Here is a 23024-nt window from a genome sequence, read left to right on the forward strand (position 1 = left end):
AGCTTTTGTTGAAAGATGGAGCAAGGGGCGTGGCAGTACTGAAACACCGTCTAAGCTGTTCGCCAATCACAACACACTGGGACAGCTAACCAATCACATCGCATTTCGTTTTTCGGAAGGCAGGCCTTCATCAAACCCAGAATTAATCGAGCCGTTTGTGCCAGGATGGGTAGAAAAGTGTTGTAATTATGTAAAAAAATGATGCGATTTTCGAACCACCAAAGCATGATCAAATCATGATGAGAGCATGTTCTAGTACACCCCCAAAACAAATTCAAGACATTGTAAAAGAGCATAATAGGACCCCTTTAAAACTGATTTTGCTGTGGGGTTTAAAGGGTTAAAGATGTAAGATGAAAAAAAAAAACAGCATGAAACGTAATTTAACAGTAATAAACTGTAATTAATTTACGGCAACAAACTGTAGAAAAAAAAAAGTTACATGCTGGCAACCAGAGCTGCCAGTAGATTATCTTAATTAAAGGGAAAAAAAAAAAAACAGCAATATAATGAACAACGTAACAGTCAGATTTACCAAACAAAACAAGTTAATTTCACTGAAATATTAGTAAATGTTCATAGAAAAAGGTTATGCAAAGTCATGAACCGATGAGGAGAGTAAATATTAATCTAAACTGTATTAATGTGTTTTTTTCAGAAGAGAGATCTGTTAGTTTAATGTAGTTTTGTGGCTCACCATTGTGCTGGAGAGTAGAGCCTGTGCTTCAGTCAATGATGAGCCAACAACACTAACAGTACAATGCTGGCAACCACAGCAACCACAGCTTTACTGTTATTTTACAGTGCAATTTTTTTAGTGTTATAGTATACAATCAGTGTCACTGATGTCACTGATATTCAGTGGCAATGTTTAAGATACTGTATTTAACACAATCCTGTATTTTCAGCAAAGCAGAGTTATTTTATATTTCTTTGCTGGTGTCACCATTGCCATTTGAAGGGTTTTTGTTTGCAGGGTTTTCGATTATAAACATATTAGCCTTTTGCGATCAACAGGATGCACCGTAATCTCAGACAACCTAATCCAGATATTTTAATCAAATCTGCAAATTCATTTGAAAAACCAAATTAGCCAGAGATGAGTTATAACAAGAAGATCTGGCACAGGTCAAATCATTTCAGATGTATTAAGTGAGGTACAAAGAGTTAGACCCCTGGGGCCTCTTTTATAAAATGTTGCGTAGAAACTGTCCTACATTTGATCTTACAATAATTTCTCAAATGTGCGCAGTGTGATTCATAGAACAAACGTACATATGATTCGTATGTGCATATGCTAATTGAAATGTATAAATTGTCAATGGTCTTGAAATTGTGTGCAGCTGAATGGTTCAGATCTCTGCCTTGTAAACTCTGCCTAATTAATGTCATTAACATCTAGCACAGTGGTTCTCAATTCCAGTCCTCATGACCTCTGTGTATTTTTATACTATTTGACCGTAAGTGCCCTATGAAGTGGACTTTACAGGATATTGCACCATGATTCTAGTTTGAAGACAGCAAATATTTTCCATTCATAGGATATTAAAGAGTGTGAGATATGAATAATTTGTATTTGTATTTATAGAGGTATATTATGTCACACTTCTCGTAAGTTTAGTCCGTGTGTGAAGATGGTGCAGGCAGTGGCATAGCGCAAATCCGTGAATGAATGTTCTGAAGTAAAGTAAACTTCAACGAATTTCCCGTACTCGGGGAGTAAACTGGGTACGATTTTCACTGTGTATCACAACTGTTCAAAATGATGTTGCTTAAAGTCCCTATTTCATCTTATGAGGCAGCGGCAGAAACGCAGGAAGCTGGAATTTGTGGCTTTATTCTGTGCTGCCATCGCCGCTGGTTTCAAAAATCAAAGAGGTGCACTCTTTGACTTTAGCTTGACTTGTACTTCACATCACAAGCTAGTTTCTGCAAAGACGTTCAGCATGTTTTGTACAAAAGCGTCTGACGTGTTTGTTTTACGTGGCATGAGAACGTGAAAAAGCTAAATCCGATCTAACCGGTCAGACTAAAATGGATTTCCAGGACTGTGATTTGAATAGGATTTCAAACCATGCAAACGTAGCTCGAAATGGATTTGCAAAAATTGTATTTTATGTAGTTTGTTGCCACTCAGACTATCTAAATATGATCGGATTTCAATCTGATTTTCACAAAAACTGGATTTGAGCTGACAGTCTGAACGAGGCTGAACTGAGAACCACTGATCTAACAGAGCACCAGTCAACGTCCAAATCCTTTACTTTAGAATGGTGAGTGACAAGAATTGCTTAGATTTCCAAATACTTGCAGTACTCTGACTTTACCACAAGGAAAAGTGCATACATCTGATTATAGCCTGATGTGGCACTAAGCACTTTTCCTCGGTAAAGACAGTTTTTATTCATTTGAATGTTGGTGTGTATTTTAGCCATTGTGCTGGAGAGTAGAGCCTGTGCTTCAGTCAATGATGAGCCACAAACACTGCCATTTGACTGCTTTATTTAAAAGCAGTAACTGTGGAGTTGCTGATGCAGAGATGATCTCTTTACTAAGTTTTTTAGTATATAAATGTGTGCTGTTTCTATTTAATGACAATCTACGAAGATTTGACTAAAAGTCATGGTTTGGTTGTTTTGTTATTATACTTTGAGTGTTTGTGGTTCTATAGTAAGAAATATTTCTTAGTGGACTCAAAGGAAATGAGTTCACTGTACTAACACCATATAAGCACTATTTTTTTAAAACTTGAATGGTTTGAAGCAACCGGTTTCCAAATGAAATGAGCATGGTAGTATAATATGGTATAATAACTATAACATACTGTAAAAATGAAGAGCTGTAAACTAACAGTACAATGCTGGCAACCACAGCTGCCAGTATTTTACTGTTATTTTACAGTGCAATTTTTTTAGTGTTATAGTATACAATCAGTGTCACTGATTACGTACTGATTCAGTGGCAATGTTTAAGATACTGTATTTAACACAATCCTGTATTTTCAGCAAAGCAGAGTTATTTTATATTTCTTTGCTGGTGTCACCATTGCCATTTGAAGGGTTTTTGTTTGCAGGGTTTTCGATTATAAACATATTAGCCTTTTGCGATCAACAGGATGCACCGTAATCTCAGACAACCTAATCCAGATATTTTAATCAAATCTGCAAATTCATTTGAAAAACCAAATTAGCCAGAGATGAGTTATAACAAGAAGATCTGGCACAGGTCAAATCATTTCAGATGTATTAAGTGAGGTACAAAGAGTTAGACCCCTGGGGCCTCTTTTATAAAATGTTGCGTAGAAACTGTCCTACATTTGATCTTACAATAATTTCTCAAATGTGCGCAGTGTGATTCATAGAACAAACGTACATATGATTCGTATGTGCATATGCTAATTGAAATGTATAAATTGTCAATGGTCTTGAAATTGTGTGCAGCTGAATGGTTCAGATCTCTGCCTTGTAAACTCTGCCTAATTAATGTCATTAACATCTAGCACAGTGGTTCTCAATTCCAGTCCTCATGACCTCTGTGTATTTTTATACTATTTGACCGTAAGTGCCCTATGAAGTGGACTTTACAGGATATTGCACCATGATTCTAGTTTGAAGACAGCAAATATTTTCCATTCATAGGATATTAAAGAGTGTGAGATATGAATAATTTGTATTTGTATTTATAGAGGTATATTATGTCACACTTCTCGTAAGTTTAGTCCGTGTGTGAAGACGGTGCAGGCAGTGGCATAGCGCAAATCCGTGAATGAATGTTCTGAAGTAAAGTAAACTTCAACGAATTTCCCGTACTCGGGGAGTAAACTGGGTACGATTTTCACTGTGTATCACAACTGTTCAAAATGATGTTGCTTAAAGTCCCTATTTCATCTTATGAGGCAGCGGCAGAAACGCAGGAAGCTGGAATTTGTGGCTTTATTCTGTGCTGCCATCGCCGCTGGTTTCAAAAATCAAAGAGGTGCACTCTTTGACTTTAGCTTGACTTGTACTTCACATCACAAGCTAGTTTCTGCAAAGACGTTCAGCATGTTTTGTACAAAAGCGTCTGACGTGTTTGTTTTACGTGGCATGAGAACGTGAAAAAGCTAAATCCGATCTAACCGGTCAGACTAAAATGGATTTCCAGGACTGTGATTTGAATAGGATTTCAAACCATGCAAACGTAGCTCGAAATGGATTTGCAAAAATTGTATTTTATGTAGTTTGTTGCCACTCAGACTATCTAAATATGATCGGATTTCAATCTGATTTTCACAAAAACTGGATTTGAGCTGACAGTCTGAACGAGGCTGAACTGAGAACCACTGATCTAACAGAGCACCAGTCAACGTCCAAATCCTTTACTTTAGAATGGTGAGTGACAAGAATTGCTTAGATTTCCAAATACTTGCAGTACTCTGACTTTACCACAAGGAAAAGTGCATACATCTGATTATAGCCTGATGTGGCACTAAGCACTTTTCCTCGGTAAAGACAGTTTTTATTCATTTGAATGTTGGTGTGTATTTTAGCGTATGCAGACTCTAAAATCAAATCTGTTTATATGCACATTTTGTAAATGAGGCCCCAGGACTGTGAGATCCACAATCAATAGCTTGCATGGACTGTAGAGAGATACACTAAAGGTTACCCAATAAAAAAAAAATAATAATAAATATAATGCTACTTCATATAATACATTCAATTGTGAAAAGGCAGAAAAAAAAAGAAAAGAAAAAAAAAAAACAGGTAAAATCCTGCATCTCAAATTATCAATATACATTTAAAAAGGAATGAAAAGAATTCTATGAAGTTTTTAACACATTACTCTCGCAGGAGTTCTTGAAGATAATTGGCCGATTTAAATATCTCTGGAACCTCAGAGTCCAGTTTGCAGATAACTTTATAAATGGCCTTCTTCCATGATGGATCCACATCTCTACTAGCCACTATAGCACTGAAGAACTCATGCAATGTTATCTGAGCTACCTCCAGGAAACGTTCAGGGACCTGCAGAAACACACAAGGAGAGGAAGTTAAATATACCGTGAAATTAAAAGTGTTAACTGTTAGTTCATCACAGGATCTCTAGATCCACCACATAATTATCAGAATACTCTTATAACTGCCTTTTGCATTTGAAGTAGGTAAATTAAAATATATAGGTCTATTGCATTTGAGTTTAACTTTTTTATTAATATGAAACCCACCACAATTCTTACACATATTCATATTAATAGACAACTGCATGTAAACAAGTGTGAAGAGTTTTGTCAGGTGAACACAATTCAATTAATTCATTATTCTGATTGCTGTCAATTAATCACATTACTGGTGTACATGTAAATCTGTTAAGCCCGAGACACACTGCATGATTTTAGCAATCCTATAAGATCATTGCATGTCACACTTTGTGGATCTAATAAACTTGGCTACGACATGTGCATGATGATGACCCCAATGACTCGTATGCTACGACGCACGTTACTATAGAAGAATAAAAGTCATCAACATGTGCTAGTGGTAAACAAAAAGAGGATGATAAATCACATTTTAGCAGTTGTAGTTTTTATGTGTGCTGAAAGAAGTGGAAGCGGTGAAAGAGGAAGGCGTAAGAGCTTGAGGTAAGTAGTTTTATGTTTTAGTGCCATGTCGCGTTGATTTCATGTTGCGTTTTTATTGGCTGGTCAGTAAACATGGATCGTAGCAGCAAACATACTGTGCGATGATCATTCTGTATTTCTGACGCAGGCTATCTTTGGTCGCAAGACCATGACAACAGCCGTCTTTGAACCTCTCTCACAATCACAGAAATCGCCACAATTGTTTCACGATGCCAATCTTTCGTCTGGGACAGCCGAAAATCGTGCAGTGTGTTTTGGGCTTTAGCTTTGAGGTCATTTATGATTGTTTCTTCCACAGTATTAGATTTGTGGAGTTTTATAAAATAGTCCCTTCAAAAAAAAAAAATTAAACATTCTGTGATTGAAATGACAGTGGTAGTGGTTAATTTTTTTATACGTAATTTGGCAATTAATAATTGATTGGAAATTAGGGTATAATGATTCTGCTCACAATTGATATTTGTCTTGATTTTCCTTTGATTTCTCTACATATTACTTCACATATCATGTTATACTGTATTTAATCTCAAGCATGTTATTCACACACACATGTATCCCTGGTGAACAAGTTGGTAAACAAAACTTTTTGAAAACAATCACGTTTACAAAACTAATATTGTTACTTGTTTTGTCTGGCCAGAAAACTCTTGGACCAGCTTGGATCATCCTGACTTAATGATCACCCTTCTCAGACAATATGATGGGCACTACCATTCAAGCACTGGCAGTTATGGTGTCTCATTTCACCAAGCTCTCTGACTAGCTTCATCAGCTAATGCCAAGTTCACACTACAGGATTTTAAGCCCGATTTAAGCCCAATTTGCAAGTTAACAAGTTAACACCCACAGGTCGGGCTGTGATCAGGTGAAAATCAGCGGGTGATCAGTGCTCGGCAAAACGTTGGCCCCTAATAAATATAATGCTACTTCATATAATACATTCAATTGTGAAAAGGCAGAAAAAAAAAGAAAAGAAAAAAAAAAAACAGGTAAAATCCTGCATCTCAAATTATCAATATACATTTAAAAAGGAATGAAAAGAATTCTATGAAGTTTTTAACACATTACTCTCGCAGGAGTTCTTGAAGATAATTGGCCGATTTAAATATCTCTGGAACCTCAGAGTCCAGTTTGCAGATAACTTTATAAATGGCCTTCTTCCATGATGGATCCACATCTCTACTAGCCACTATAGCACTGAAGAACTCATGCAATGTTATCTGAGCTACCTCCAGGAAACGTTCAGGGACCTGCAGAAACACACAAGGAGAGGAAGTTAAATATACCGTGAAATTAAAAGTGTTAACTGTTAGTTCATCACAGGATCTCTAGATCCACCACATAATTATCAGAATACTCTTATAACTGCCTTTTGCATTTGAAGTAGGTAAATTAAAATATATAGGTCTATTGCATTTGAGTTTAACTTTTTTATTAATATGAAACCCACCACAATTCTTACACATATTCATATTAATAGACAACTGCATGTAAACAAGTGTGAAGAGTTTTGTCAGGTGAACACAATTCAATGAATTCATTATTCTGATTGCTGTCAATTAATCACATTACTGGTGTACATGTAAATCTGTTAAGCCCGAGACACACTGCATGATTTTAGCAATCCTATAAGATCATTGCATGTCACACTTTGTGGATCTAATAAACTTGGCTACGACATGTGCATGATGATGACCCCAATGACTCGTATGCTACGACGCACGTTACTATAGAAGAATAAAAGTCATCAACATGTGCTAGTGGTAAACAAAAAGAGGATGATAAATCACATTTTAGCAGTTGTAGTTTTTATGTGTGCTGAAAGAAGTGGAAGCGGTGAAAGAGGAAGGCGTAAGAGCTTGAGGTAAGTAGTTTTATGTTTTAGTGCCATGTCGCGTTGATTTCATGTTGCGTTTTTATTGGCTGGTCAGTAAACATGGATCGTAGCAGCAAACATACTGTGCGATGATCATTCTGTATTTCTGACGCAGGCTATCTTTGGTCGCAAGACCATGACAACAGCCGTCTTTGAACCTCTCTCACAATCACAGAAATCGCCACAATTGTTTCACGATGCCAATCTTTCGTCTGGGACAGCCGAAAATCGTGCAGTGTGTTTTGGGCTTTAGCTTTGAGGTCATTTATGATTGTTTCTTCCACAGTATTAGATTTGTGGAGTTTTATAAAATAGTCCCTTCAAAAAAAAAAAAATTAAACATTCTGTGATTGAAATGACAGTGGTAGTGGTTAATTTTTTTATACGTAATTTGGCAATTAATAATTGATTGGAAATTAGGGTATAATGATTCTGCTCACAATTGATATTTGTCTTGATTTTCCTTTGATTTCTCTACATATTACTTCACATATCATGTTATACTGTATTTAATCTCAAGCATGTTATTCACACACACATGTATCCCTGGTGAACAAGTTGGTAAACAAAACTTTTTGAAAACAATCACGTTTACAAAACTAATATTGTTACTTGTTTTGTCTGGCCAGAAAACTCTTGGACCAGCTTGGATCATCCTGACTTAATGATCACCCTTCTCAGACAATATGATGGGCACTACCATTCAAGCACTGGCAGTTATGGTGTCTCATTTCACCAAGCTCTCTGACTAGCTTCATCAGCTAATGCCAAGTTCACACTACAGGATTTTAAGCCCGATTTAAGCCCAATTTGCAAGTTAACAAGTTAACACCCACAGGTCGGGCTGTGATCAGGTGAAAATCAGCGGGTGATCAGTGCTCGGCAAAACGTTGGCCCCTTAGCACTGGCCCTGCACGTGCAGCACTCACTTAGCCTCCAAGAAGCCTTAGCGCTGTTTTATTGAAAATAATAAAGTTTGAAGTCACCGTTATGGAGGTAAGTGCTTGCTTTAGTTAGGTTCCTGACCCTTGACTTTTTAGTTTAAGTTTTTCTGAGGCTGTTGTACCTGTGTTTTTGAAGCACTTTTGTTATAGCAAAAGTTGCAAGAAAAAAAACTGATGTGATGATTCAGTCGTCATGTAGTGGCATGATTTCACCCAGCGTTAGATCTCTGAAGACATTATTTAGATTTAATTATTTCACATTATTGTGCAGTATACTAATGCATGAAATTTTGTCCTGCTTTAATGTTTTGAGTCGTTATGCAGAAATTGTTTGGAGGGGTGAATCATCAATAAGTAGTCATCACCATCTGATTAGTTTTTCTTATAACTTTTGCTATAACAAATGTGCTTCAGAAACACACAGTTAGCTAAAACAGACATTTAGCTACTTTGTAGCTAGGTTTAGCAACTTCCCCGCCCCTTTTGATACTTCTTTTCAAACGTTTAGCGACAAATACAGCAATTTCTTGGACAGTCCATATCTAAGTTCTCATCTTGCACACAGATCTACATTCATCTTTATACACATCAGTGAACTTGCCATTGTGATGTCATCTAGTGACATTTAGCTACTTTAAATTGAAAGCAGTTGACAACACTGGTTAGTACAGTCAAAGAAACATTAAAGTTCAGCAGTCAAGTGTCAAGAGCTCAACTAAAGCAAGCGCTTACCTCCGTAACGGTGAATTTAAACTTTATTATTTTCAATAAAACAGCGCTAAGGCTTCCTGGAGGCTAAGTGAGGGCTGTCCGTGCAGGGCCAGTGATACTTCTTTTCAAACGTTTAGTGACAAATACAGCAATTTCTTGGACAGTCCATATCTAAGTTCTCATCTTGCACACATCAGTGAACTTGCCATTGTGATGTCATCTAGTGACATTTAGCTACTTTAAATTGAAAGCAGTTGACAACACTGGTTAGTACAGTCAAAGAAACATTAAAGTTCAGCAGTCAAGTGTCAAGAGCTCAACTAAAGCAAGCGCTTACCTCCGTAACGGTGAATTTAAACTTTATTATTTTCAATAAAACAGCGCTAAGGCTTCCTGGAGGCTAAGTGAGGGCTGTCCGTGCAGGGCCAGTGCTAAGGGGCCAACGTTTTGCCAATGAGCAAATTCTCAGGGGCCCTGCGCTGGCAGTGTTGTACAAAATAAATATCACCACTACTCATCTTTGCACCAATAAAACGTAAAAACACTGTTAATTATTATATTAATATTGAACTTGCATTGGAAAGGTTTCTGTGAGACAGTACTCCGGATAGAGTAGTTGGGTGACAGAGTTGTCAGCTCGTTGTAGTGTGTGACCTCCTGTTGCAGATCATTTACATCAGGGGTGCCAAACTCAATTACTGGAGGGCCAGAGCCCTGCAGAGTTTTGTTCCAACCCTGCTCCAACACACATACCATGTAGTTTTCAAATAAGCCTGAAGGACTAGATTAGTTGGATCAGGTGTGATTAATTAGGGTTGAATCTAAACTAGGCAGGGCTCCGGCCCTCCAGGAATTGGGTTTGACTCCCCTGATTTACATAGTGTCTTGTAGTATGAACACCACAATGACTTCAAAACAGACATTGTAGTCATGTAGTCTGAGAACAGCACAGCAATCTGCTGACGTTTAAAGTCATGTAGTCTGAACTAGGCATAGGAAGCACCCTTAAGTCCAGTCCTTTAGGTCAGTGGGTCCCAACCACGTTGCGGAAGCCCCCGCTGCACAGCAAATTTTATATGTCTCCTTAATCAAACACACCTGTTTCAGGTAATGAGCTCATTAGTAGAGACTCCAAGACCTGAAAGAAGTGTATCAGAAGAAGAAGACATGCAAAATATGCAGTGTTGGAGGGGCTCCAGGAATGTGGCTGGGAATCACTTCAGCTTTCTATCTTAGTATTCTTAGTGTTCTTTCTCTCCAGCCCCGGGGTCTCCAACCCTGAGAGTTACAGTACCATCCTGTAAATTTCAACTGTAAGTTCAAATGCTTTTTTGGTTGGCTTCAATCAAGTGTTTACATACTTTAGGAGGTCAACCTACCAATGGTTTATTTATAGAATTAATAATGTTTTATTTTCAACATATCAATTACTGCCATCAGGGAAGCGTTATTCCATTATGTAGAAGTAATCGCTATAAGAATTAATTTACACCTGTATCTAGTAGGATTTTAAATAGTAAATTGTAGTAATTGTGATGGTATTTTAACTAACAAAAGTGTTGTTGTTGTTGTTTTTGTTTTTGTTGTTTTGTGTTGTTGTGTATTGCTGCAGCTTTGAGTCCAAGACAAATTTCCTGCAAAGGACAATAAAGTATAACTCTAACTCTAAAATTCTTTACATATTGGTCAGTATATATTTATACAACAGTTCTTTCTGGTCCTCAAATCTGATTGGCTGATAAGAGTGTTGGTATTAGAGTCCAACAGAACCCCAACAGCCGTTTCACCGTTTGTATCATTCCCCCTGCCGAAGTTGCCATATTCCTCACAGCGAGTGTCATGGCGGATGCCCAAATCCACTATACTTTTAAAAATAATACTGTTTTTGTCACGAAATGTAATTTCAAGAGCTTTTTAGGTGAGAATGTACTTGTTTGGACTTCTATTTGAAAATTTGCTTCGACGTTGTCAGAGATTTGAGCTCCAGGGCCCAGTTGTTCAAAAGTAATCCAGTGGGATTTCGAATCACGGATTGGATCAAATCTTGGAAATGGGTTTTTCAAAAGCAAAAGAGGGATTCCGAACTAAGATCAGAGCATGTAATCCGATCTTACATTTGATCTGGATCAAACCTGCCCTTTGGGTTATTCAAAACTTTGAACTCGGTTTGTAGTGCTAGGCATGTTCCCCATTTGAAAAAACTTGTGCTTAGTTTGAGCTGTCTGGTCATCCTTGGGAAAGAAAACAAATTGATTGATCAGACTGCCCAGTGCTACTGACATAGCCTTCACCACATTACTCACGGTTGTTTTTCTCACTCCCATATTGTCACCAATTACTTGGTAGAAAGTCCCACATGCGTAAAAGTGCAGAGTGATTAAGCACTGTTCCTCCACAGATAAAGCATGACTCCTTTGGGTTTGGTGTTGGCCTAACAAGATCGGCAATATACTTAATGTCATCGCTCCCAAAGCAAAAATGTGCGTACAGTTCTTCTGATGTGTATTGCTCGAGTGGTTTGGCACGCTCAGCATGCACCCTTTGACGGTACCTTCTCCTACGGTAACGATGAACAATACCCACCATGTGGATGCCTCTGTAGGCTAAGAGAAATGGGTCCAAAGACATGATGTGTTTAAATGGTGTCACCCATTAACCAGCAATGAGCTGATTGGTGTAAGCCTAATTGAGCACAAGCCAAAGCAATCATGCTCAAGGCTTTTAAGATCAGTGTTGGCTACACCAAAGAGTTGGAACCATGGACTCAAAAGGGCCTAATTTCACTGTGGCAGAAACCTGTGCACTGCTGGAGGGTGTTCGGGCCAATCTTGCCTCAATAGTAGGAGGTTTCAGCTCTGCAAAGGGTGGAGAAGTGACCAAAAAAGGAAAACACAACATTTGGGAGGACATAACCAATCATGTCAATGCCATGGGGTCTGGCCAAAAGAGGACCATAAAACAAGTTATGTTGCGATGGAAGCTGTACGCAGTGATGGTAAGGCCGCACTGGTCAAATCGTTTGACAGCAGATCAGGCGTCATGGCCTCCAACTTTGTTGATGTCGGCACAATGGATGAAGTGCAGCAGTGGGATAAAAAGCAGGGAAGATTTTTGAAGGTGTCCCGTCCGGAGGTGGTCAAGCTGTACAATGAAGCAATGGGAGGGGGTGAGTGTCCATAAACCAGTGGCAGCAAAACGTGGAAGACCCAAGAAGGTCTCCAGAACCACAACCGCATGTCCACAGACCATGAGTTATTTTCCATTTGATAGTAATTGTGTGATCTCTTATTAGCTTACAATGTTAAAAGTTAGCAATGCGTTTGGAAGTTCCATGATAACTGAATGCAAAACTGATTTCTTGGGGTTACATTGCCCACAATCATCCAACCCATTCAATCCGCCAACCTCCTATGTTAAAAACATGGCCTTTTTTAATCTAAGATTTCATGGCATTTTACGTTCATTTAGTCATGGCGTCCATTGTAATGGACATGAAAAAATACCAATATAAACATGAGCTATCACCTTTATTTCTATGCTGGAAGGGAGTAAAAATCAACTGGGAAATTTTTTTTTGCTCAGCAGAAAAAAATCAGGTCTGAAATGAAAAATACTAAAGCGCAGTTTTAAACAAGGAAGTTATTTTTTCTTTCAAAAACAGCTTGTATGCAGCAAATGCACCAAGCAGCGCTGTCATCCGGAATCACCCTTAACAGATGAAGGATTATAGGAGCCTTTCGGACATTTAAACTAATGTTTTATTCTGAATATGAGATTGATCTGAAGAATCAGAATCAGAATCAGAATTAGAAGAGCTTTATTACCAAGTATGTTTACACACACAAGGAATTTGACTTGACGACAGGAGCTTCCAGTGTAGAAGAAAGTACGAACAAAGTGCAGACATACATGATAGTGCAGACATACATAGGAATAACACAGTAGGGATGTAATATAACACTAATATAATAAAAAAGAAAAATTGAATAATGTACTATATACAGAAATAGAAGTATAGGAAAAAATGTAATTATTTTTAGATAACATTTTTTCCTATACTTCTATTTCTGTATATAGTATATTATTCAATTTTTCTTTTTTATTATATTAGTGTTATATTACATCCCTACTGTGTTGACCTTGTCTAAGAATGAATGCTATATCAGATGCAAGTAATCATGATTGCTCAGTCAATCTCTCTCTCATAATACTCTACTCCACATAATACACTGCTTTTACTATAGTAATACAATAAGCTATAATGAAGCAACTCAACTTTCCTTCGTTACTATTTCTAAAGTGACATTTTTGAATTAGTAATGGAGGCTTGGGCAATATATGTGCATATATTTTTTTTGTCAAATACTGTATTTTAATGTCCAAAAAAATAAACAGCTTTCTGAACTCTCAAAACCAATAAGAGCCAACCGATGAGACAGATATTTAACACTGCATTATTGCATAATCTTCTTCAAAACTTCCTCTTTTGCATTACGCAGGGGAAAAAAAAAACCAGCATACAGGTTTGGAATGTCACCGCATGGGCCAATAATGTCAGAATTTTCATTTTGGATGAACTGTTCCTTTAAAAATCTAAACTCTAGAGTTGACCTTGTCTAAGAGTACAGAGGACAGTACTTTGCCTCAGTCTTCTTCTGGGAACATGTTTTTATTTGATCTGTGCTCACCAAACACACATTGACCCTGAGAGATAGAGGAAGCGATATACTTGAAGAATCCATGAACTGCACACACACTCTAAACTGCTCCGTTTAATCCATAACCAACCAACATGGGAATGTAGTCCAGAACACTTCCCATGTCAGCTGGGAATTACACAGGTATAATACAATGTTCGGTCACACTGTCCTTCTGTTTGTCTGGTTGATTTGAGGGCTCACAGATGGCCTCTCTGAAAGCAAGGCATCAAACTGAGAGCCTTGATGAAGGATAAGTAAACACATTAAACTCTGGCCTTGAGTTGAGCCTTGCGTTTCACTTCACACAGTGTCATGATGGCATGTTTTTCAGGGTGTGTGTGTTTTGATTGGTAGTGTATATAAATTTCTTACTGACAAATTTGAAATAATGTCACTGCTTAGTGTTAGTAATGATAAATAACTATCCACTGTATACAGTTTGCCTTTAAAAAAAAAAAAGGTTTACCACTAATCTGACTATTGTGTCCCACTGTGGTGGTCCAATCCCACTGACTCTAGCACTGACTAAGACAAATAACAACCCCAGGCCTAGGGGATCTTGGGACTTGACAAAACTCAGTCATACATCTGAAACTGTAGTGTGTTGTTTTTCCACTGCACTACAGAGACCTTGATTGCTCAAGGTCAGAGGTGTGGATATCCAAAAGACTGTGTTTCACCCTCAGGTAAAAGTGTAGAACAACTAAAAGAACACACTGATATCACTTCAGAAATCTGAATCCTGAATTCAGCACAATTTCTCACTGAAAATGGAACATAAATACACTGAAAAAGGACAGTCAGCAAGCTTGACTCACACCTTCCAATAACTGCTGGAGCTACTTTCTTTTATCCTTATGGTCTTATTGTGCCCTTTACCTAAACTGACCTATCAGCCCCTGACAGACACCATCTAGCTGAACCTTACAAAACCAAAGAACTATTACAGTATAGAATGCATGGTGTCAGCTTGTGTCCAAAATGGTTGATTTGCGTGTCAGGTTATGTGCTTCACTTTGCGAAAAGTCCACTTTGTTTCATTGGCGTCGTTTCCTCCACCATTTCAAAGCTGATATTAATGGTAACTATTTATTTATTTATGCATTTGTATTTATTCATATAAGTGTGTTTACGCTACTGGCATGATTGCATTCAGGCTTTAGAAGTCGTCACTCCTGCGTGCAGTTCCTAAAGTGCTGCAGCCGTGATCTCAAAACCCTGGAGACTAATTCACAACTGGTTCCCTCAAGATTTTCCTATGGGTTTCTATAATGGGGTTTTCCAATTCATGAGTAAAATAAGGTGGGTGGTTAACATAACTTGTAGATACTTTGACGTTCTGTTCTACAAAAGAAACTGCACACACTCATACCCCAAATGTTCTTATGTAGTGACATACATACATTTTTTAAAATAAAAATAACAGCTTCAAAATGTTCAGGTTTTCAGTATGGGTGTTTGTAATTCACATTGTAGAGAAAAACATCAAAGTACCGTCAAGTTATGTTTACCACAAACCTTTATTTTACTCATTAATTGAAAAACCCATTATAAAAACCCACTGGAAAATCTTGAGGGAGCCATCAGTGAATTAGTGTTCTGGCTTTTGATGTCACAGCTCCAGTACTCTAGCAAGTGAAGCAGCATTAAGTTCCTTCGTTCAGGGAACCAAACAGGGTCAGTATGGCGTTATTTTACTGTCAAATGTCGAGAGCGCACTGTTGTAGCGCGAAAGTACATTGCTATGATGCGCAAGCACGAATCTCTACGCTCTAAAACCGGACGCACGCTCTCAGATATGCGTGCTCAAACTGTGTCCTTTGCACTCGCAAATCTCTACGTGCTCTTGCGCTAGAAATGAATTATTTTCCCACCTGGATTAAACGTTGTCAAAAGTTATCAACAAATCAGACTTCCATGACTGACCGATTAAAATGCTACGTGAAATCTAATTCGCTGGAATTCTTTTGACAATCAAAGATGGATCTTTAATTTCGTTAATCAAAAGTATATTAGAAATGACTGGGATTGCGGTGCTTGGATGATTTGTGCAAATAAATAACCTAGTAATCTGTCTGTCTAACTGGTTGGTCAAACCCCTCTATAACACAATAACTGCTGTGATAGAATCGCTGTTTGGACATTTATTGGGAGTTTTTTCATCAGTTCTGATTTTAGTTCGATTTTTTTATTTATTTTTTTCATGAAAACACTTCATATTAGCTACACATTCAATGACATTCTCCTCTAAGACTGAATTTACAGTTAGGCTATATGACAGTTACAGATAACTACATTGTCTGCGAATTCATTAAACCCATAGAATATAATGATGTTTTGACAAATATGAGAAATTCGTTATGGTGGTAGGCCTATATATTCCACATTTTAATTATTTAGGGAATAGTGCATCTGACCCTTGATCTAAATAGTTCTGTCTTAAATCAGAAGATGTTGCATATATATTTCAAGCCAATTACACAAGACATGTATGACCACTTGAATCAAATCATATAGGCTACTTTTTTTGTTTGTTTAGATAAATCGCTCAGAGAGGTTTGACCAACCAGTTAGACAGACTAGGTTATTTATTTGTACAAATCATCCAAGCACCCCATTCCCAGCCATTTCTAATATACATTTGATTAATATGACTAAATATTATTAAATTGTAAAGAAATTGCAGCTCCATCTTTGATTCTCAAAGGAACAGGTGCAGTTCCCTCTTAGCCAGTTAGATTTCATAGCATTTTCATCGGTCAGTCGTGGAAGTCTGATTGGTTTGCTTGGAGAGATTTGCGAGTGCAAAGGACACAGGTTGAGCGCGCACACTTTGAGCGCGAGGAGAGATTCGCGATGGCAACGGACACGTTTTAAGTGCGCGCACACTCTCTGGGAGAGAGCAGCGCATAGCGCACACTCTCTGGGAGAGAGCAGCGCATATCTGAGAGCGCGCTGTCCGGTTTAGTGAGATAGCAAAGGAAATCCACGTGCGAGCGGAGAGATTCGAGCTCGCGCATCATAGCAATGTACTTTCGCGCTACAACAGTCCGCTCTCGACATCTGACAGTAAAATAACGCCATAGGTCAGAAGTTAACTTTTCCATTAAAGGGCAATATTTGCAACCTGCAATTGATTTGAATTGGCTTTTTTTTTTTTTTACATTGGTAAGGGACACTTACGTTCACTAGTACCATTTCTCATTCCAGTGGATAAAAGCAGACTTAGAAACACACACACACACACACACACACAGGTAAAAGTCAAGGCGGTTGATTTGTGTGTGAGATTTGCATGGCTTGGCACACTTTCCCTAAGCAAAGTGTTAATCAGCCATCCCATCTCTTAGACACCTACTGAGAAAATCCTTAACATGCAAAACATGTTCGCTTCCATGTCTTCACACAGATGAAGCATGTGACGGAGCTAACAGTAGATCTGTACACTGATCTCGGCACTATTTGCAGATTCCTCATTTATTTATGTAAATAACAGTGCTGCTGCAGTTCCTGGAACCAGAACAGTGTGTCTTGTGTCTCTGTGGGTTTGTGTGTAAACGAATGACCATTTCTTCGGTTCAATCAAATTAGGAAAGAACAGCCACTGAAATAATTTAACCTCTTGTATCATTAATATGACATATTTGATATGTGTCTACTCTAGCTTCACACTATCTTTGGAAATCTGAGCAATCACAAAGACTTTCCTGACAAATTTGTCAAGGACCAGATTGTCTAAGTAATTAATTAGTAATGATATCCACATTATTTTTAGTTGAAACAACTGAGACAGTTGATACATGAATTAAGTCTTAAGGGCTGTGGAGGCAGAAAATGAATGAGGGGTGAAGAGATTCTGTTGCAATGAGAAGGAGAGGGTAGATTTCTATCACATGACTCCAGCACATTTGTGCCACAGAAACACTCAGCAGTGACGGGTCACCTTCCCCTATAAACACACTCAAACAAACCCTTCCGCAGCATTCTGTCTCACTCTTCTACTGCAAAATGACGTTTTCTACCACCCTCTTTATAGTGAAGACAGCAGAAACTTTCCATTGTTTTTATAATAAGCTAATTATGTTTTCACCATGAGTACAAGAGCTCAGGTTACATATTTTGCTCATTTTAGTATTGGATCATTTCTTATGAAGACTTTAGTTGAGTTTTTCTGCCTTTTTTAGTTGATGAACATCTTTTAGTTACCCAATTGAAGGGCTGAATCCTTATTTTTGTAATTACTGTCTTTGTGTGTGCTACATGAGAACAGATAAATAGTGTTAATATAGCGTTTCATTTAAACTTAGACTCGACTGACCGTTTCACAATACAATAGGCATTGTGATACAATACCTTCATTTAACATGCAGTACTGCATCGCATTACAGCATTATAAATGAACTGCAACTCAAAATGCACCAAATGTGCAGAAGAGTGTGAAATGGGCCATTCAAACAAAGCAATGATTTGAAAATACTACACAATGGTTACACTCTCCAGGAGTCTAACAGATGACACTTAACATTAACCAAAGTTAAATCTCTGTGTGTTTGTAAGTGAGCACATACCTCAAAATCATTTGCCTTATTGTAGTGCATGTTGAGCACTTTGTAGAGCTCTGAATCACGGCTCACAATGATATCATCAACTGCTGCTACACCGTTATTTATGGCCTGCCTGGCAAACTTCTCCATCTGGATGTAGTAGAACTCTCTAAAGTTACTGAACCACTTTATCAGCTGAGATGTGATGCACCTGTTAAACTGAAACACAAAGAGTGTTAAATACTAATTAGTTAGGTTTTAGAGAATCTCTATCAGTCTGCACTCACCTTCACATCTGAGAAGTACATCTTGAGCATGCTGGAGCTTGGGTACCGGGTGTAGAAGAACATCAGTTTGGCCTTCTTCAGGTGATTTGGGGACAGTCCCTCCTGGATTTAACACTAGCAGTAAAGGAAAATATGCCCAGTGCTAAGATTTGCTTGACATTATCATCTCATCACTCAAGGTGTCGGCTCGTCACGTTCAATAAAACATGAAAAACACCACACCAACATATTTTACATCAGAAACTCATTTTACAGGCAAAGCGGGCAACGTCTTTCCCAGTGCCCTGATCCCAAACCTCCAGATGTCAAAGAGATAAAGATAGCATTTGCATATCACCTTCAAATGTGTTTGTAACCTTCATTTTAGCAGGGACAGAACACAAATATAGCGGTAAAGGTTTTGGGAGGCTCTTTTGAGCATGGCAAGTTAGAAATGTTTTTCATAGGTGACAATAATCTGATCCGACATTCTTAAAAATAAATCATTATTAGAGACTTTTTGTAGTGAATCAGGATAAGGCAAAAAAAAAAAAAAAACTGGTTTGGAATTAAATTTAAATTATAAGCAAACAAACAAATAAACAAACAAAATAAAACTACGTAGTGTTGCTGATGTTATTAAATAAATTGTAAAGGTTTACTATGTCAGACCTTGAAGGGGAAACAGCTTGGCTGTCTGCCAACGCTGCACATTTTCCTCCATACTTTCAGCATTCATCAATAATCTATTTAAGATAAGATCACACACTGAAAGTTCAAACTGCACTGTGTGTGACACTCCTGCTGTTGTCCCGCTCTGACCTCTGCCAGACAACAAAATGGCTGAGTGGGCAAATTTTCCAGACAAAGAGGACTGAGCTACCTCCTTTAAGGCCTCTCTGAGCTCTGACATCAGTGCAAAGCCTTTTGTGTGACTGTCAAACAAAAAAACTCACTGCCAATATAACTTTGGACAGACAGGAGAACTTTTATCTGCTTAAAATGCCAGTAGCAAGCAAATCCATGTTGTTCAGGTTTATCTGACTCAGAACTACATTTAAAGGTCACATTTTATTATTTTGTACTTAAGAAATGAGCTATAAATAATAAATACTGTTGGATGCTTGAATCTGATTGGTTAAAAGACGCACAGCTATCAAGAATTACAGAATTATTTAACCAGTTTAACAAAGATCACTTTTTAGATAAAGGGGTCATCCACAAGTTAATAAGATTCTTTATGAATGAAAAGTCTTAATGAACAGTCTATAACATACTTTGGTTAAAATTTTTCACAACTATTCTTCTATATGTTTTCTGACTTATTGTATCCCTAAAATGTTCTACTTACAGATTCCATTAAGAGACTAGAAATGGGTTCCATCTAGGTTTGCTATGTTAACAGCTGCTATCGCACACCATGTGTAACCTGAATAGCTTCATGGACTGATTGAATTATGTGACAGTATTTTGTGACAAAATGCAGGTACACTTTAATGCATTTTGCACACAGAACAATAAAAACAGCAGTTGCATTTTGTCAATCACGTTTTTTTGTACACAAAGTTCAGCACCCAAAATTGAAGTTATTCTTACCATTGTCTGATGAATTTGTCCATAAAATGAAAGAGCAATTTGCTCCTGTGCTGTTTGGCTATTGATTAACATTAACATCAGCTATCATTTTAGAGGCGAAGCAAGTAATTACATTTTAATTAAACCAGGAACATTTTTAAGACATAAATAGTAAGTGAAAGGAAAGCTCTTACTCAGTGCTTGAACCCCCCCCCCCCCAAAAAAAATCATTAATTAATTACTTTTCATAATTCCCAATGTATGTATATAATGCCAAAAGAAAAAAGAAAGAAAGAACGTCTAGAGCATATTTAATATGAATAAGCACCAGTTAAGCTGTGATACCAAACAGGACCGCAGGGAGGCGCCAAAAGACCACTAAACCTGCTGCCTTAACCTGACTGTACATGCTACTATACGGATCCATTCAGAATAACTAAACCACTGTCCAGTGCATAATCTAATCTAAAACACCTTCAGCCGGCATTCATTATAAAACACTTGTGCTATTAAGCCAAATACATGCTGAAAAGAATAATTTACTGCCATCTTGATGCGAGTCACTATTCTCTCCGCCATGTCTGATTAAATCGTCCGTGTTTTCTTTGCATTAGCGCTGTTTTGAACTTATTACTAATGCATTCCCTTACTGGACTCTTGAACTTTCCAGAAGTTTAACGGTCTCAAATGACCTCCTGGGTAGTGTCATTTCTATTCACCCAGACACTGACGCTTTGACTCAGTACCGGCGACATGTCAGAAGTGCCGGTACACACGAAAAAGTGCTGGTACGCTAAAGACTATAATATTGAAGTACTGCGTACCGGCCCACTTCAAGCACTGCTTTTACTGAAAAGGATATTGTACAGCCTGAGTATGGAGAGATGTCTGACATGTCCTGGAGGTCCCCACATTCAGATTTGATGAGTGACAGCCCTTCAGCAGTGCTTCTTGGGAGAACTGGTGAGCAAGAATGGTTAAGCATCAGATGCTGGCTGGAAGCCATTTTTGTTCGTAAGCTGGTGGGCTCCCTTGACAGATCCATTAAACCAGGAGAGTCTTTACTAGAATATCCTGTTGATGAGGCACCAAGTGTGCTCTGAAATGAGTAACCCACAAGAGGAAGTGAAAATGGATGACGGAATGATGGGGAGATGAAGCCTGTGTTTCCAGAAAGAGAAGAAGGATGTAAGGAGGGATGAGGGTGACCATTCTGAGCTCCAGGATCTGAGGACTGGTGGTGTTCGGATGCAGACTTTCGTACTACCAGTGGTAGTGCCTCTGTCTGATCGTTGGCACAAGGAAGAGGGACCCCGACAAATGAGTCAAGTGGGCTGGGAAAGACAACATCACCAAAGCACTGCAGTCTCTGATTAGCAGTGTGGAAGTTTGGGTTGTTTCCGTTAAAAACAAAGTGGTCCTCATTTGCTGGGAGTGATGGGAATACTTGTAACGGTGGCCGTGGAGGTTTCGAAAAAACATTCACCACAGTGTCTACCACTTGAGACATGGCAGAGTTTAGCTCCTGCTTAAGGGTTTCTGCCAGACGTTTGCCTACTTCATGCATAGGCATCAAACCTTTGCTCCTCAAAGAACCTTCCTGTTTGGCCTTGTTTCCATCCAGCAATACTTGTTCACGGTGCAGGGCCTTCGCTTCATCCAGAAAGCATCTTGGATCCAAGTCTGCTATCTCATTATCAGATCGATCAGCCACAGAATTTTGAATGAGATATTCATTGATGCCACCATCACCTAACATCCCATCAGATCGTACACTGTCTTCTGAGAGATTCCCTCCATCTGCTTCAGAATCTGTGCTGTCATAGATCTGGAAGAACTTTTCTTGAAACTGTTTCAGCTGTTTCTGCATGTCTTCCAGCTGTAGTTTCAGCTGTCTGCGTTCTTCAACCTTCTGCTGTTTATGTGTGGAAACCACCTGCTGAAAGCTATGCTGCTGCTGCTGAGGTAATTTTTGTTTCCTCTTGTTCTCACGATTGCTTTCTCTTGGGCTGAAGGACTGTGCGGTAATGTTGGTTTCTCCCTCTAACTCCCGCTCATAATCCTTTCCACTAGAAATAGAGGTTGCCATCACATTTGGTAAGTGGTTCATTCCACGAATGATGTTCTCGACACGAGCACGCTTGGCCTGAAGGTACTCTTTATTTAGCCGCTCAGAGTCCATGTGGTCCAGTGAGATTTTTCCAAATGGTGAGAGACACTCTTCAGCGCTCTCCTGGGATGAGTTGCTGCAAGTGTCCTCCTGTAGTAGTTCAGGTTCTGCTTTCCTGGGGACCACTGAATCCCTGCCTCCTGTTCCTCTCATTGCCTTATTGCTCTTCAGTAGGTTTGTGATAGTAGTGGCACCAGAAAAGGGTATCATGTTATCCTCATATGAGCTGCCCCTTTTAAGCAGTTTGCGGAGAACATCTGATTTGGCCTCACCGAGCTGAGCCCCTTGGCACTCAAGCACATCCTGCTTCTTACTTTGATGGGAGTTCATGGCATCAAAGGCTGCACGGTTGACAGTGATGATGGCAGAAGCTGTTTGTGTTGATGAGGCAGATGAGCTAACAATTCTCTTCACTCCAATGTCCACTCGTCTTCTTTTTGTCAGTCGATTCAGATGGAATTCTGTATCATGGTCTGGCATTTCTGGTGCTTCTACTGACCCATTTCCAACAAGCCTGAACTTTCACACCTTTATCACAGTCACCTATGGACAGAAAAGTGAGAGAAACACAAAATAATCTAGCGTCTTTCATTCTGGAATCATAATATTTCAAATTTC

General features: G+C 38.5%; 1 protein-coding gene across 1 annotated transcript in view; it reads right to left on the reverse strand.

The window, feature by feature from the left end:
- Positions 1 to 6678: 6678 nt before the first annotated feature.
- Positions 6679 to 23024, reverse strand: part of LOC107660498 (prospero homeobox protein 1-like) — a 17978-nt gene continuing 1632 nt past the window's right edge. The window contains exons 2-5 of the mRNA XM_016449813.1: positions 21097 to 22949; positions 18683 to 18788; positions 18420 to 18614; positions 6679 to 6870 (exon numbers count right to left, since the gene is read on the reverse strand). Coding sequence (XP_016305299.1) covers positions 6685 to 6870; positions 18420 to 18614; positions 18683 to 18788; positions 21097 to 22886 — 2277 coding nt within the window. The 5' untranslated portion in view covers positions 22887 to 22949 and the 3' untranslated portion in view covers positions 6679 to 6684. The remainder of the gene's footprint in view (positions 6871 to 18419; positions 18615 to 18682; positions 18789 to 21096; positions 22950 to 23024) is intronic.

The sequence above is a fragment of the Sinocyclocheilus anshuiensis genome, unplaced genomic scaffold (genome assembly GCF_001515605.1).
Source record: "Sinocyclocheilus anshuiensis isolate Anshui unplaced genomic scaffold, SAMN03320099.WGS_v1.1 scaffold659, whole genome shotgun sequence".
NCBI lineage: Eukaryota > Metazoa > Chordata > Actinopteri > Cypriniformes > Cyprinidae > Sinocyclocheilus > Sinocyclocheilus anshuiensis.